The sequence below is a fragment of the Rhyacophila brunnea genome, unplaced genomic scaffold (assembly GCF_057557595.1).
Source record: "Rhyacophila brunnea isolate RB1 unplaced genomic scaffold, BYU_Rbru_1.0 scaffold_2, whole genome shotgun sequence".
Lineage (NCBI taxonomy): Eukaryota > Metazoa > Arthropoda > Insecta > Trichoptera > Rhyacophilidae > Rhyacophila > Rhyacophila brunnea.
In genome coordinates this window covers 25,565,266-25,583,770 of record NW_028232859.1, presented here as the reverse complement: position 1 = coordinate 25,583,770, position 18,505 = coordinate 25,565,266, and the positions used below count along the sequence as shown (strand labels likewise).

The 18,505-nt window shown below is 28.5% G+C and overlaps 1 protein-coding gene across 1 annotated transcript in view; it reads left to right on the top strand.

Moving 5' to 3' along the window:
- The first annotated feature begins 663 nt into the window (after nt 1–663).
- The window catches only part of LOC147072110 (zwei Ig domain protein zig-8-like), a 57,951-nt gene continuing 40,109 nt past the window's right edge, over nt 664–18,505 (top strand). The window contains 1 exon segment of the mRNA XM_085946426.1: nt 664–925. Coding sequence (XP_085802552.1) covers nt 811–925 — 115 coding nt within the window. The 5' untranslated portion in view covers nt 664–810.

The window sequence follows — 18,505 nt, the reverse complement described above, 5'->3', positions numbered from 1 at the left end:
ATGACATAATATAATATTAATAAATACAAACTTTCACTCTGCGGAGGCTCATATTAATATGATCGTATTAGGATCAGACATGGTTAAACGAAGAAAATTTAAAAAAAAAAAAATGTGAACTTTGGTATGTACGTATTTTTGTATAATGTTGTGAAAAAATTAAAAACATAAATAACAGTATTTTATCTTTTTTTTCAGGTGGGTAATGAAACAAGTGGAATTGTACTATTTTAATTATAATTAAAAATGCTAGTCACAAAACGACATTTGAGTATAATAAAAAAAACTGTAGTGCATTCATAATAAATAACATCGTATGACAAAAAGGCTGTTTCGTGTATTTATTATTATTAACTGTGAAAACTTTTATAAAAAACACTATTTTATAGTTAAAAGTAATTTAGCAAATAAAATGCAAGGACAAATAATATATAAAAAATATTGTTTTCATAAAATATCGTTGATATTTAAATATTTCCTAAGTAATTAACTCACTGTTATATTTTAGTACATCCAGTTGACAACTGATAATAATAATAAAAAATATTGATTTCAAGACAGTCATGTGATAATAAACAATCAATGAAATTATCAGTATAGTTGAATTAATGTGCATGGTTTGATTAATAATTAAACCTATTGAAATGTGATTTACTAGTGAATATTCAGAAATAAAAATGACTGCCTAAAATCATGTTAAATCATATATAAAAACACATGCGGCAGTGTATGAAAGTAATCAAAAATGCACTGACCAACGGGATTCATGACAAAATAGTGGTGGACGCAGAGGCGACGGGGTAAAATAATATGGCCGGGATGAAGGGGTACGGTAAACAGGGGGAGCAATTTTCCGACCGCCGCCCGAGCCGGATCGGCTGGGTGCGATGGATTGCGGTTGCCACGGTGCTGAGCTTTGACCCAGGTAAATTATTCAGTGCAGTATTCATATTATTTTACTGGCGATGGCCGCTAGATGCCTGTTTGTAATTTTGATCTGTGGTTGAAACTTATGAATGGAGTTGCGTCTTGTTTAAGTATTTCGATATGTATCCTATTGTGTCAGAGAATCCATTCAGTACCTTCATAATAATTATATTAAATGTGGTAATATTTTTTTAACCTTGCAATGATTTAATTTATGGCTATTAGTGGATTATGGGGTAAGAAAGTTTGAGAATGGGATGATTTCACGACGATATCTTGATGTCAGGACAACTGGATGATTATTGAATTCAATGTACGTGTGCGTCGACTTGAAATAAAAAAGACGAGAAAATATAAAGGCGATTATATGACAACTACACAAAAAAAATCTAAACGCATATAATGGGAATCGTTAGGTTATTCCGACATCGAGATGATGGCACCAAATCGTCCTAGGCCTAAATGTTATTTAATTTTGTTGGTTAGTATAAATTATGATAAATTATACTGGTATGTGGTAAAAAACATTTGTCTTTGAGTCACAATAAATAAAATATATTAGGCACTGACATAATATCATATTGATACCTCAAATAATTTGTAAAATGTTTTTTTTCTCTATTGTGTAAGTACCTACTTATATTTTTTACTTTTTCTTCTTTATTAAAATTTATAAAAGACAAATAGAAGCAAGTTTTAAAAAAACTTACATTATAATAGGCCTAAAAAATCAGAAAGTAAAAATTTCTAAGCAAATAGAAATTGTTCATTGTATTGATAGGTGTCACAATAAAATATGTATTATTAAATGCTATAAATACCATGGCTCTCTTCTAGATATTATGAGGTATATTAATAAACGTTTTTACAAAGAATATCAGCCTGTTAGTCATATTTTTCCGAACTCTTAAATGTAAATTTAAAAATAACAAAATCAATGTATTTAATAATTATACATAAAATATTTCAAGGGGGAGAGGCACGCCAGCAGAGAACCTAGCGGAAAAATACGAAGCTTGCAATTTGAGATTTTTTTTTTGATAATTTACAATTTCAACTGTATTAATTAATTAATATGTATCTGAAAACATTAAAAAGATTTTTTTTTTTAATTTAAAGATTATAAAGATAAACTTGAAATTGTAAAAAAAATGTAATAAAATTTGAATTCGTTGCAGGGTCACATCTTATTATTACATTATATTTTATGGTCATATTTATTATAAAAATTTAGTTTATTAAGTTTTCAATTTTTTGTCGTTTAGATTTTTCACTAATTCATCGTTTTAATATTTCTTATATTTATTTTAAAAAACATCGATTTTTATAAAAATACAAACGTGTATAACTTGAAATCCTTTTTATTTATATCAAATCAAGCTTCAATATTTGGACCATACCTAAAATAAATACACTTTAATGTAATAATAAGATGTGACCCTGCAACGAATTCACATTTTATTCTTTTTTTTACAATTATAAATTTATCTTTAAATTAAAAAAAAATTAAAAATCTATTTAATGTTTTCAGATAGATATTAATTAATTAATAGAGTTGAAATTGTAAATTATCAAAAAAAATCTCAAATTGCAAGCTTCGTATTTTTCCGCTAGGTTCTCTGCTGGCATGCCTCTCCCCCTTAAATCCGCGATCCATTGCTTTAGAAACGGTTGTTTCATTAACCAAGGTAACATGGCTAAAAAGAAAACATAGTGGTTAAACTATAGCAAATTGGTTATAGTCATAGATAAAGCTATTTTGTCTATTAGTTTTATTGCATTAGTATCAACAAAGTATGTATGAATTTTTGATAAAATACTTGTTAAAAATTACCCCTTTCTATGAATATGTTATAAATGAAATCAACGTAATATTAATTAATTTAGAGTTAAAACCAATGTATATTTTTTTAATTACGGTAATATCTTTTCTCACTGCACCAGTTTTAACAAAATTTTAATAATATTATTAGAATACGGCATTCATATTTAATTTCGATTAATAAATATTTAAATAAACAATTAACAGTAATGAATATGAATAATACAACTTTTAAAATAATATTTGATCCCAGTCATTATAATATTACACCTACTTAACCTTTTATTATACGCACCCATTGTGGGTTGATATGAATATAATTATTTTTAATATGTAGACTTGGTAATTTCAATTATGTATTGTCGAATTACAAAGATACATCTAATATCAAATAGAAAATTGTAAGAATTTAAAAGCAGATTTTTTTGTACGGTACAAATTTCAAATAAACAAAACGAAAGAAAAAAATATTATATTGTTTTAGGAAAACATTGGTAAAATGTATGAAATCATAGGAACTAAATTTACGGTTGTATTATACTTCCTTCTATGAAAATGATCGTAAAAAATTGAACTCATTTATTTACCGGAATTTTATGACCGCTCCTCATCAATAACTTTTTTATTTGAGCAGTTTCCACTGCGCAACGTCGTCCATGGCTTGAATCCTAATATATTTTTGATATCTTTTTGGAAAGCGTTGAAAGTTTTGTCAGGGTATAATAAAACTACATTGATTTTATGAAAATGTGTTATTATGAACCAATCAAGCATAAATATTTGAGGTTAAAAAAAACAGAAAATAGTTAATAGTTCAACCATACTACTTATAATTATTATTTTGATGACTAAAATAAGTTTAAAATCTTTAAAGTACATAATATTTATTGCCTTATAACTATGTAAACTTAATCAGTCATACATAATATGAATATTTTCAGGTTGTAATGGTTTACCATAAAAAAAACCACAAAGTAACAATATTATGTGAGTAAGCAATATTATGTCGGGTGAAAAAATATTGTGATCAAAGATGTCGAAAAAATCTTTTTGATGTTATTCTTCAACAAAATTGCTTCTGATCCTATTTAGTCAAAGGAAACCATTCAATCAGAAATACAAAGTATCTTTCAAACTGACAATCAATTTTTGCTCATATTTTATCGTGCTAGTTTTAACTATTTACTATAACTAGAAATATATACAACTGAATTAAATTTTAATAATCCTTATTTATAAAAATTAAAATAAAAACAAGTAAATTTGTAGTTCGATAACTAATAGGCATCGTTTTAGAGTTTTTATTGCCAGATCTAGTATCACTATTAAGAATTTATGTCAATTGTAAAATACTCAACACGCATATTATTGTAGTAAACAAATTAGCGTTTTTGACACCAAAAATAGCTTAATATTTCTCATTAAAAAGATAGAATATTTTATCATATCCTAATATAATGTGACGGCCATTCGTACCTTGTACTTATTATTTGTTTAAATCATACATATTTTGTTTATATTTTATTTGTAAAATAATAAAATTATTTTTGTCAATTTTCCTCTCGTAGCAAAAATGTTCATAAAATTATCTGTGACATTTTTTTTAATCCCAGTTAGACTTTTTTCAGTTTCAACTAGCATTTTTTTTCGGCCAGCGAGTTTATTTTTTTACCCTATATTATGTAATAGATGTGTTAATGTTGCAAATTTATTACTTATTTATGTACCGAGATCAAGCCCAAAGCATAGATCGATTGAAAACGAGGCAATTTTGGTATGCCAATATTTCACTAACTGGCATATTAGTATAGCTCAGTGGTCGGCAAACCGCGGCTCGCGAGCCACATGCGGCTCTTTGTCCTCTTGAGTGCGGCTCTGCTACAAATTCCCTCTGCCCTATGTGACATGGTTACAAAGAAGAAGCAAAGAAAATCGGATAAAGACAAGAACCGTGAATTTAAAGTTGAATGGACCTTTCGTGTTTATTCAAAATTTAAATGGCCTACCGACCTGTATATTTGTCGGGAAAAATTGGCGCATAACAAGAAGACAAATTTGGAGAAACACTTTACAACTAAACACGCCCTGTCACGTCATTTAGCACTGAATATCCTGTCGGTGATGCAAGGAAGAAAGCAGTTGAGGAACTTTAGAAGAGACAAGAAAAATCAAGTTCTGTATTTAATTACTGAATACAATCCTCCAACAATGCAAATATTGCAAGTTTTGTGGTAAGTAAAGAGATTTCTAAGAAAGGAATTTGAGAAGTCGTCTTATTGATAAGAACCTGGAATCGTGCTTGAAATTAAAACATCAAAATACAAACCTGACTTACCCAAACTTTCCAAGGAGATGTAAGGGCATTATTCACATTGAGTGTTTGTCAGTTTAATTTTATGGATACCATACTTACAATGTAATTTTTATCAATAAATAAGATCATTATTACGTATAATATCAAGTTTTATTCAGTGTACCTATAGTTTCATTAAGACTTAAAACTTTAACTAAAGTTTATTAAGTTAATAAACAGTGTACCCACATATATAATTTAAGTTTAAGAAATTCGGCTCTCAAAAGAAATCTCAATCGTTGTACTGTTGATATTTGGCTCTGTTGACTAATGAGTTTGCCGACCACTGGTATAGCTCATTGTTCATTATGATCAATTTTATTAGTGCTCCGATGTTTTAACCATTGGAACTAGTTTAAATTGTTATTTCATTGAATTTTTCTGTGTATAAATACTACATCTGTTTATTTTAATCTAAGACTGAGACATCATATTATTTTCGATTCATTACAGTAATATTATTTTATTTATAATTTATTTTCATATTATGATTTGTATAAATTAAGATATAACCTATGAGTGACTTTATATACCGTCTGAAATTTTGAAATCATTATAATATATTTTAAATTCAAATTTCAGATTAAAATTTTATTTATTTTTACATACTTATAGTGAACATTACAAATTATTAATTAAAATCGTTCACAACATGACATTTAGAAAAAAAGAAATATTAATAAAATAGTATTATAATATATAAAAAAATAGATCAGCAGTAAACAGTAGAAAAGTGTAAATACAAAAAAAATATAAATTAGATACAAGGGAGTACACCGACTGAGCTAAGCAGACCCTATTTTAAGAATTTATAAAACAATGCCCACTCATATACTCATCTCACGCAGGTAGAATATGTCAATATCCGAAGTGGTTTTATTGAACAGAGTCATTACCCTCCTAATTGGCATTACCAATAGCAGGTTAGTTCTGTACCTTGGGAGAGCAAACAACGGATACCCTCAATTCCTAAGAAAATTATTATCAGAGACACACAAGCCAATGCCACCAATAATGGTAGAGTTTCCATTTAGGCCGCGTATAATTCGGAAAAAAATATGTAAATAAAGATTCCTACTAAACTTTAAAGCTACTTATATTAGTTTTATATTATTTTTTCTATTATATAAAAGGGGATATTCTTCATTTTCATTACTATGTAAAATCAATGATTTTTAGCCAAATAATATTTTACATACAAATGACCATGAAAGGATGGAACTTTGCCTGTACCACATTATCCTTTGTATGAAAATTTATCGCTATACTCAAATTCGACCTTTTTATTTTGCCTGTTTCTAACCATCTCCAAAAATCACCCATTGTTTTATGCGGTTCAATTTATTTTCATTTATATTGTGGAAAATATTTCGTATTGAACGAAACAATAGGAAATTCAGCTTTGTGTAAGAAAAGTTAATGGGAACGATTGAGCAAACGACGTTTTATCTATTTTAAGAGATCACGGAACCATTGAATAAGGATATAAAACGAGGAGCATATTTTTTTCAAATTATTTTCGAATAATGTTTTTCTTTTGTGTGGGTATGCTATTCCAAATTCAAGATATTATGCTAAAGATATAATACAAATATACAATAATATATACGTACCTATTCAAAATAAACAAAGAATCTTCACAACAATAAAAAAAATCTGAAAAGTTTTATTTACCGATTACCTAATACCCTTTTGTGACTTAGAGTCTATTTATTAAAGTAAACATCGTATTTTATATAAATGATCAAATCTTGATTATACCATTCTAAAACTAGAAAAAAATACCAGGTGGCACTGTCAACACTTTTGTGTTTTTTTTGATTTTTTAACACATTCACTTCATTCACAGTCCAAAACCTTTTTAATTTAAATCGAGCATATTCTTATAGAAATTTACATTTTTATAGACATATTAATTTTAAAATCGCGTTTCCTATCCGACACCATTCATATGTATATCTTTCTGTCAATCTATCACAAATTTTATTAACTGTAATGTCGTTAAATATTTTTGATATGCTAGTACTGCACTGTAAGCACCTGTCAAACTATCATATCGATTTTTTTTCTTTCACGACCCGATTATAATATAAGATTCACTTATTTGCGTTAGTTGATTTTTTAAATTTAGAATTTGCGTGTTTGTTTTTTTCATCTTAGCCCTTTTAATATGTCTTCTCGCCATCTCCTACATATTAACATACTATTATGTTTCCTCTCATGCATTACAGATAGACTTCAGAAAAATAATCTTGTTAAATAAAAAATATGAATAATACATCACTTAAAATTCGTTTTTCCGATTAGTTTCAATTACTAAAACAATTGATTATCAGTATTTTGTATATTTAAACTTTACGCATCATCATCAGCCGACGTCTATAAATGTACTTTTGAGTGAAGTGAAGCGGTAATCAATCATACAAAATAAATGTCTATTAACGTGTACTATGCTGTTTGTATTGTTTCAAATCGAGCTTCAGTATAAGGGCCATACCTAAAGTAAAATTTGATATAAATAAAAAAGATTTCAAGTTATACACATTTATATTTTTATAAAAATCGATATTTTTTAAAATAAATATAATAAATATTAAAACGATTTATTAGTCAAAAACCTACACGACGATAAATTGAAAACTTAATAAACTAAATTTTAATAATAAATATGACCATAAAATATTAAGCAATAATAAGATGTGACCCTGCAACGAATTCACATTTTTTACAATTGTTAGTTTATCTTTGAATTAAAAAAAAAAATCTTTTTCACGTCACATATTTATTAAATAATACAGTTGAAATTGTAAATTATCAAAAAAAAAATCTCAAATTGCAAGCTTCGTATTTTTCCGCTAGGTTCTCTGTTGGCATACTTCTCCCCCTTAATCGTTATGTATTACCTTATGCTTACGCAGTATTACAACATCATGATGTTGATTATTTTAATATTATTGAAATTATACCTGTAAAAAGTGATGCTACTATTATATAATAACGTATAGTTAAATGCTGTAAATAATATTTGCAGCCATATGTATGATATTCCTAGATGTATGTCACATAAAGTAGCTCCCACGGTCTGATGACTTCGCCGAAGTTCAGTAAATCTCGTTGTTTTCCGCACAACATGGTTAAACATAATCGTTCCGCGTAATATACGGCTTATTCTTTATCCGCCCGCGTTCCTAGATGCAGTCATAAATTCTCTACAGACTCTTTTACTTATCTACTCAGTCATACACGATAAATAAATGTGTCCCCAGCAGATTTCTTCCGATACACCGCAAGTATTCTGCTGCGTTTGAATCCAAATGCTTTTCAACCTCTTTGGATGTTATTCTCGATAGAAACGCGTGAGTTATCGCCCTAGAAAAAATAGTTTACTAGGTCAACGACTGTACCTACATATAGTTTTTATGGTAAAGAAATACGTCCTCATCTTTGGTAAAAATCACTATTTCCGCTTCACACGTGACATATTTATACCTATAATGTAGAAAGTATCGAGAATGAATAATAGAACGCGTGCAATTGTATGATAAATTAATTTTAACATAATTTCATCGAGGTAATCGTGACGCCTCAAAAATAAAACACAATATTTTCTTTAAAATGAGTTAATATAACATACTAAAACTTCCAAAAGTATCATCACTTAAGATAATCTCCTCCAGAACCCTATAGAGACCGGAAATATTATCGAGCTGACTCAAACAGATATGAGCAGGGTTGCCTACGAGACAGCAATTTTCTAGCAATTAAATTAATTAATTGTATTGTCACTCTGGCAACAAAAGTTGCATAGAATCATGTCCAGCCCTTAATGCAGCGATTTCCAAACAGGAAGGCGCGAAAAGTTTAACACAAATGTAGCCACAGGTGTGCAGTTCGCAAATACATAGTTTAATAAAGACCCTGGGGGCCCGAGTATAACAGATATCACAAATTTACTCTAATAGTTTAAAAATGTCGTCTGCGGCACTACTTTGTTTCAAGACTATTAAATATTTTGAATATGTGATTGTGCGTTGTAATTTGATGTGATACCTATATGATGATTGCTATAGATACTTAAGGCTTTTAATCTCAGCGATAGGTAGGTGGGCCCGCCTAAAATCCTGAACTGGGGGCTCGCTTTAGGATGTGGGGCCCATGATAGAATCCATTTGTCAATGAACGATGATGAATTTGGATTGACTACTATTGAAAAGGAAAAAAAAATATAGAATTATCATGCGATAATTCATTGAAAATAAACCCTAGCTCAATTTTGATTGAATCGAAGTGAAGAGTAATAATAATACTTTGTCAAGAAAAGCAATGCAAGTTGTAAGTAAAGTACTGCTACCATTCGTAACATCATATTTATGTGAAACTGGATTTTCTGCATTAGCAGCAATGAAATCCAAATATTGACTCCGTTTAGTAGAAAAAGAGCACTTTGTGCTGATAAACAATCATATCCATCGCATGAAAAACAATTTAATTTAAAAATGAATATAATAAAAGTAGTAAAATCTTATTTTTATAATTATTTTTTTTTCATTGATGTATTATTAAGTAGGTACCTAATATATTTTTGGCTATTTAAAAAGGTGTCTGTATTATTTAATAAAATAAAGGGGGTTGTGGGGCGCCAAGATTCGATTTTTTTTTTAAAGGGAGGCCTAGTAACAGAAAGTTTGGAAACCACTGCCTTAATGTATGTAAATTACTTATTTTACATACTTTAATATTATCATATTTTTTATATTTAAAAGCCTAGATTCATTGTAAGGTATAATTAATAATAATTGTAGATATTCAGCATGTAGCAATTCGGTAAGATATTAATAAATTAATTATAACGCATCAGCAATAAATAAAATATTTCTTTCTTATTATCAGGCATCAGCATAATTTTACCAGTAATTGAGAGATCCAAGCTAAATTCCAGCCATCATTGTATTATTTGTATTCTGATTTTAAATATTTTTTATAAAATGTTCCAACACTTTATTAGAATTTTATAAGTTCCGGCCTATCAAAAAAAATATCAGGCATCTCTTGCTACCCGCTATTTTTTGTGGGTTGATACTAAATCTCCCTCTATTAGAGATATGTTTCTTGCACATAGGATGTGAGTCGAAAATTATCTTGTGAGAAAAAAATAACGATGGAATGCCCACATGGCGTCAAATTTTCGACCTCGGCGATAGAAAATATTTGTGAGACAGGAAGAGCTCTTCGGACTTCATTTCGCGGTGGTTGTATAGACTGCAACTATTTGAGAATTTTACAACGCCATAATCAATATTTAACAACACTGTAATCTCCCTTGAACAAATCTCGTCGTTCTCTTCGACTATCCGATGACCTCTTTATCTCTATGAATTTATCTAATAGCAGACAATATCACCAGCCTGCCTACCAAGTGAGAGGGATTACCTAAAGCTCCATCTTTTTCCTTCATAGCTGATTAATTGGCAACCAACGCGGGGCATATTATGCTTCTTGGTTTTGATCTACTGGAATCAAGAATCAGGTGTATATTTTTTTACCCGGACATACATTCTGAGAAAATTGGAAATGTATAAGAAATATTATTAATTATTTTTACTATTCCTGCCTTCCTGAATACATTCAAGTTTAGGGTGAACAATCATTTAATTTGACTTGTTGAAATAATAGAAGTATAATGTTATAAAAATGATTAACATTATAGAAATGAAGTAATAATTATTATGAACTAGTATTTAAATTGATATAATTAATATTTATACACCTTAGTTTTCTTTACTTATTGAGTTGGAAAAATAAAATAGATAAGTAACTAACAATATGCCGCAAAAGGTAAATAAGTGCACAAATGTGATAGTAACAAAATATTTATATATGATGCGGGTATGTACCTAGATATACCAGAATATGTTATTTAAAGCGATTAGATGAGTTTTCAGAACAAAATAAAAATATATTACATCATTTTCATCCTAGATCCGGAGTGCATAGTTATGAAGCGTATACTCTACACACATTGTATTATAAAATAGAAAAAGCATCAGTAGTCTGATGCTGAGTATTTCTGCTACACGGAAGTACGTTGGAACTTGTATATGTCTGAAGCGATTGACGACATAATATATCCACATTTCAATGGTTTTCCATGTAGCGGAGGTACTCAGCATTTATCCACTAACTAAATATTTTGTTCAAGATTGTTTTTTTTACCCAGTCTCTCAAAAGGTTACCGACCACTAATGTAGATAGTGTTTGTTACTTTTTAAAAATTAGTTAAACCCAAAATCCAAGTCATAGTCAAAATAACGTAACTGGGGAATTAAATATGTAACAAATTCACATTTTTTTTTACAATAATTGTAAGTTCATCTTTCACTTAAAAAATTTTTTTTTAATGTTTTTAGATACATATTTATTAATTATTACAGTTGAAATATATTGTAAATTATCAAAAAATGTCTCAAATTGCAAGCCTCTTTTTTCCGCTAGGTGCCTCTGTATGTACAACCCTCTCCCTTTTATCTTATATTTGTCTTACTAAGGTTAAAAATATAAATTAATAATTTAAGAAATACATAGTACTAGGTAATAAGATTTAAAAAAAAATTAAATATTTGTCGGAAGTTGAATTCGAACCCACGCCAACAGAATTTTTATACAATTACTGCAGTCTTACTGCAGACGGTGAAAAATTATAATAAATGTTACCAAGCTGTCACTCATCTAAGTAGTATCCGCACCCAATGTTGCTTAACATCGATAATCAGACGACAACCTTAGAAAGCGCTCGGCTAGCGTGCTCGTAGCGATGACGTGAAAAATTGTAATAAAATAGTAATAGTAACATTTCTGCACACAATTTTCATATCACGTTGAGCGGTAAAACATATACATGTTAAAATATAGTTTTGAAAACTTACGCCACCAAAGCAATGGAGTTTCGACATACAAAGCTTTTCTGGACCGACAATAGACTTGGTAAATCCAGATAAAAAAACGTTCTGGCTAGTTTCACTAAGCCATAGACAAAAGGGTTCTTTGAAATATATCGAAATAAACCTGCCGGGTGTCTTTAAAGGTATCCGCATAAAAATATTTACATAAATAGATATTCTTCTGATAAATAGTATACTACTTCAAGTTTTGTTAGGAAAAAAGTAATAACCAATTATTAGCATAGAAAACCAATAAAATATTTAAAAACACTATTTAAAAAAGCAGTGGAAAATTGTATCAGAATAATATTATTAATGACATTTATTAACGAGGGGGATTTTTACAATTTAATTATACTAAAAAAATATCACCATTCATATTTTACGCCAAACTAAAAAAAATCAGGTACCTAGATAAAAAAGTAACAACATTATGATATGAGTAATTCGTTTACTATACGCCGAAATGAATTCGCAAATACCACGACTAAATTTTGCTACTTTATTGATTTATTAATTTGTAAATTTCAATATAAGTAAATAAATAAATTTGAATTTTAAATTTATCACTCTTAATTTGAATTTAAATTATAAAACAAAAAAATTCTATCAAAATATTACGGATGTATTATTAGTTAGTAAAGTATATTTTGTTGTTAATTTTTGTTAACCACATCTCTTTGGCCACATTTTGCGTACTATGCACTATCCAGTATCCTTAACAGTAAAATTAGTAGTTATGTCGTTACCACAATTAATACTATTATTGTCTTTTTATGAATGACACATAACATTATGATTTCTTATGAAATCCAAATTAATATTTTTATTTTAATTATATAAATCATATTCGTTGATAATTTTTTATACAATACCAGCACATAATCAAATCGTTAAATAGTCCTTAATTTTAAAGAATTATTGCTTTTTATAAAAATAATAATGCACTTTACCTACTAAGCTTTTCAGTGTGTTATGCACGATTTTCACAAGGGTTTTTTTCTGACAAGTGATGAAATAAAAATGGTACTTTTCACTTTATCTAAGAGGAAGGTAGAATAAATTTTAATAAACGTTCTATAACTAAACGTGTCAATGTTGTGAAAGGTATGAGCATTGTTCTTTCTAGTAACACAAGGACGTATATATAGACCGCATCCTGAATTTGCTGAAATAGGTAGAATATACTCAAATTCTCTTCACGAGATATTTTAAATATGGTAAATGAATTTACTCTATCTGTTATATAACATGATTTTAATATTATGATTGTTGCTTGTGAACGACATTGCCCATGAACACTGCTTGTCTGAAGAGTAATAAAATAAAATTCGAGTAATATACGAAAAGTCTGTAATATATAACATTATTTCGGTTGACAAATATATTGACATTGTTAAACTAAATATTATTAAACATTAATGGATATTTGCAAGAAAATTAATTATTTAATGGGTTACTAAAGCTATGTTTAGAGTCCCAAAACTACGTCAGGAATAGTTGTTTTGGGACGAACTTTTATATAATATTTTACAAAAAATAGGTACCTACGTAAATGATGAAACTAAATAAAAGTTCTCTTATTCAAAAGTAATTTCTTGTTATATTGAAAATTGTCACGCTATTGATACAGATATTTCTTAATGAAAAAGATAATATGTTGTTTTAGTAAAAGTGTTACTAAATAATAATCAGTATCAGTAAATAAAACAGAACCTTTCTTAAACGTTTATTGCATGTTTTTTCAGTATGTGTTTATATCTAAAATGGCTTGTGAAAAACATTTTTTTTATATCCATAAGACATACTATAACGTCTAATTAATTGTTATAGATCTGCAATAAAAAGAATTCGGGACATAAATAAATAATAATACTAATAATTTTTATTTATTGTTTGTACTACCACACAATAATATTTAATTAACTATGTGGTAAATTATTATTAGATTAGTGACATTGTAAAAAATGAAAATAGAAAACAAAATTTAATGCATTTTAGAATATACAACGAATACGATATCTTCCAGTATGCCACTAGAAATGCTTTCTTTTTTCAAATATCAATAGACCGTCAATAAAGTAGGATGTTTATGATAACAACGTATTATATGCATTGAAAAGGGTAAAATTAGATAATTTACACAAATTATTAATAGAGTTATTTCTATCATTATATCGAAATAGTTAGAAATGTCGCAAATATGCGATAGTATGTAGTAAGGAGTGTCAGTTAGGGCTAGTCATTAATATGATTTCAAGCATGACAACAATATTTAACAATGTAATTTTAAATAAAGAAAAATAACTTGGTCAAAATATGACCAAAAATTAGTAGATAATTAAGTCTTTCTTTCTCTATAACAAAGAATATTAATAAAAATAAATATACTTCTTGTCACTGATATATTAATATATTCATACATAGTAGTCATAGTATAAGCTCATGTGGAAAAAATACTAAGTATAAAGCTCAAATGTGTATGTTAGTATGGTTATAATATTGTATGCACTCTGACATTTTACTCTCATAATATGGTGCGATGTTTAAACTAATGGATCAGATTATATCACTTGTGTGACCATCCAAAAAAGGAAGAATAATGAGAACAAGAGTTTATTTAAAATAAACACGAAAGTTTAAAATATCTAGACGCTTTAGGGTAGTACAACATGCACCAAGTTGAATTATTCAAACAGTCAAAAGATAAAACAAAAATAACAGGCAGCTAGTGGCGGTGAGCTGTACCGATACACGAGTTACACAAAGTAGAGCGAACATCCCTGGACGGCAGTTATAAATTTTCTTCTCATTCCATGCCCGTGTAAATCAAGGGCTGTCAATAAGTAAATGAAACTCGTTAATCTCTTATGTCTCTAAAAAACGATTTAATTTATATATTAGGTACCTAAACAGGTAATTGGATTCAAGAACCGTAGGTTAAAGTCATATAAAAATTTTTTAACGAAAATTATTTAAGTAAAACGTTATATGTATGAAATTGAGGGCTCCAAAAAAGACAGCATCCAAAAGAGTTCTAAAATATAATTAGTTTAACATTTTATATTTTTTTCAGAAATATTATATTAATAAAGCACTAATCCATTTTAAATGACTTGCCAACATTTTACGAAACCTGTCGTTTTTATGTCTACAGCACCCAATTAAAAAGTTTTTTTTAATATATGTATTTATTTCCATATACATACCATGATATTGATTGATTAATAATTAATGTCATTGTATATTTATATTAACCATTGTCAAACAATATAATATAATACATAATATTCTGCATTTTATCTACTTGAAATTATGTGAATACTACTAAATGTATTTTGTTGTTTATTGGCTTTCATATAATATTCATTTTTTAGCATCAGGAATAACAGGTCATGAGGTAAAATAACAGAAGTGTAGTGAAACGGAGTAGTAATAGAAATGAAACAATCACAAACACAAAGTGTTTTTAAAAAAATCGATAAATAAAACGTGACCTCATCTGGAATCGAACCCGGACAAGGCCAGAGTCATAAGCACTGGACTGCAAGGGTTGCTAAAAGACGCAGGCTCGAAGATGAGTGACATACAATTTATTAAAAAATACCAAAGGTTAGGCGAGTGAACGAGGGCAAAACAATACCTCTACATGAACTAAGAATGTAGGAGCTACGAGTATAAAGATACTGTTGTAAGCTTTTAAATAAAATCAAGCTTATATTTAATACGCCAATATGCCACTAGTTTCTATTATATAAAATTAGTATGTACTTATGTATCTTTATATTTAATTATTAATATTATCATAAAATATTATAAGGAAATTCTTTAAGAATTATTATTGATGCTAACAGCATTGTTTTTAAAACTTAACTCAGTTTTAAATGGTTTTTAATTATTTTTAAGAGGTGTAATAATCATTGACATCATCAAGCTCTGGACGGTAATTCTTGATAAATTTGACTTTGACTTTTATAAATGAAACTTTTGTTGTTAGTAGGGTTTGGCTAACAATTGAATGGGAATTTTCTCTATGTATAAAATATAAATCAATAAAAACGAAGTATGTACATAAAAAATGCACTGCATAGTTACACTTTGTGAAAAAAGTGTATGCCATGCGTACACCGAACTTCTTGTTGTAAAGTAGCTTTTATTTGTATAAAAATATTAAACTCAAGCTAGCGTTAAGCTTTGTAATAATAATTATGAAAAAACATAATGAATTTGGGTAGAGAATCAGAGGTATCCTTGCTGGCGTTGCAGTCACCGGGCTGACGCGCTCTCGGCGACTGAGGACCGACCCGTCGACCTGGAAAAGTTTTATGTCCTTAAAGTCTGGCAAAAAATCTTCTGCACTGTTGAAGAAAATAATTTCTGCATTTTGCTTTTCGAGATAAGAATAATAAGCTATTCGCCTTGGACGCTCGTAATGTGTTATGTAGCTCCTGCTTTAAAAAGACTAACATTTCAAAATTATTATTGATTTTTAGTTAAGAAAGTTAATAATGATATTATGGTAACGTTGCTATCACTATACTCAACACTCAATTGTTAACAACTAATTTTATCATAATACGTATCTAAGAAGTCCGAAAATATTAAATGGTGAAACCTAGCCAAGTTGAAAATAAAATATTTCCCAATTAAAATTTAAAATCAAATTCCACCAATCACCCTAAATAGAAAATAATATTATTTTTAAATAATGTAGCTTTAATTAAAAAACTATACACTTACTTAATATTATTTTGAATGATATGAGATCTAATATTATTTAAAATGTTTTTAAGGACCATGCAACAGTTTTCGAGGTATAATTAAATTTATTTTTAAGTAGTATTTTTATTCATAAATAAATCTGCAGAATCTAGTACCTGGTACATTTGTGTTCAATTTATTGTGTATGCTCGAAAATTATTGCGTGTGTATGAAAATTATTGTATGTGTAAGTGTGTGTGTTTAGTTTATTGATTTTTTTTAAATAAAACCTTATGGTTGTAGGTCATTCGATATATTATTTCATTTGTAAATCATTTACCAGATTTTGATCTTAAAACAAGCTCAAAAATTTTTTTCAAATTGAAACACGAACGCCATTCACTTTTTTTTCTAAAACTTTTATTGTTTTATGTAATCGAAATTTTAATGGGGACAAATAAAAAATATCGTAATTCACAATGGCAAATAACATCAATTTTATTTCGGCGTTGAAAAAATAAATAAATTAATATGAGTATAAAATATTAATAAGATCAAAACGTAGCCAATTACATAATATGACGGCTCCACAGTAAGACCGGTGAATGTCCAAGTGAAATGATTTAGAGATACGAGTATATGCACTTAAAGGTTTAAATCGGTTGCAAAAATACAGGTGTCAAGAAATAAATGAATGTATTTCTAATTTTAAAGTATACAGTCATATAAGAGTATTAATAATTGTTGTCAATTAATAGTAGTTGATATTCTTGTGATCAGTAAAAAAAATAATAAAACATAAGTTGTCATTAAAGTCCGAAAGTACCACTGCATAAATGATGATTGTTCATACTGACACCCATTCAAGAACAATGATTGTCCATTTTAACTCTGTTATTTTTTGTTTATTATTCTGCGTTTCTTAAATTTCCACCATGAGGAAGATCATCATAATATTCCTTTGTTTCAAGCCGGTAAAATTTCTTCAGGAACTGCAGCTAGTTATATTTTTTCAGTCGATATCGGTAGTCTGTTCTTGTATACTAGACCGTGTAGTTTAAATTCATCTGCATGTAACCTAACCTAACCTTACAGGTGTCCGCAGCTTGATAAGTTGACAACGGGACATACAGTGTTTTTTTTTTTTTTTGAATTATTAATAACCATGTCCTTGCTTTTTCGTACAAGGTGGTTGTTAGTAATTTTGAACGATCAAAAACACCCAGGCTTTGAGAAAAACACATAAATGTTTTTGTCATGACCGGAAATCGAGCCCAGAACTCTCGGGTGGAAGGCCAGCGCCTTACCCACTGCACCACGAGAGCCACCTGATATACAGTATTATCGCTATGTAGACACGTGACTCTCAGCAATTTGGCCGTGTGTCGCTTTTTGAAAAAGTCATTTTTCTCAAGACTGTCGGCGGTATTGGTTAGTAAAAAATCCAGGCTGAAGAAAAAAATGAGCTAGGACCTAGGCTATCGAATGGAATACATAACTTAAAAAAATATATTTTGTGACATTGAATAGTCTTGCAGTGGACTCTTCATATTTTTTGCATCGCATAATATCAAATACTTAATGAAAATAAAAAAAACCTCAGAAATACACAGTATCAATAAAATTAGACCGAATGGGATTCGAACGTAGGCATTCCTAAGTACCTACCTATCATTATGATCAAATATTTTATCCGAATCATTGCTAAATAATCTAATTCAATATTATTGAAATATTAATATCTACAAAATAAATAACCGTCAT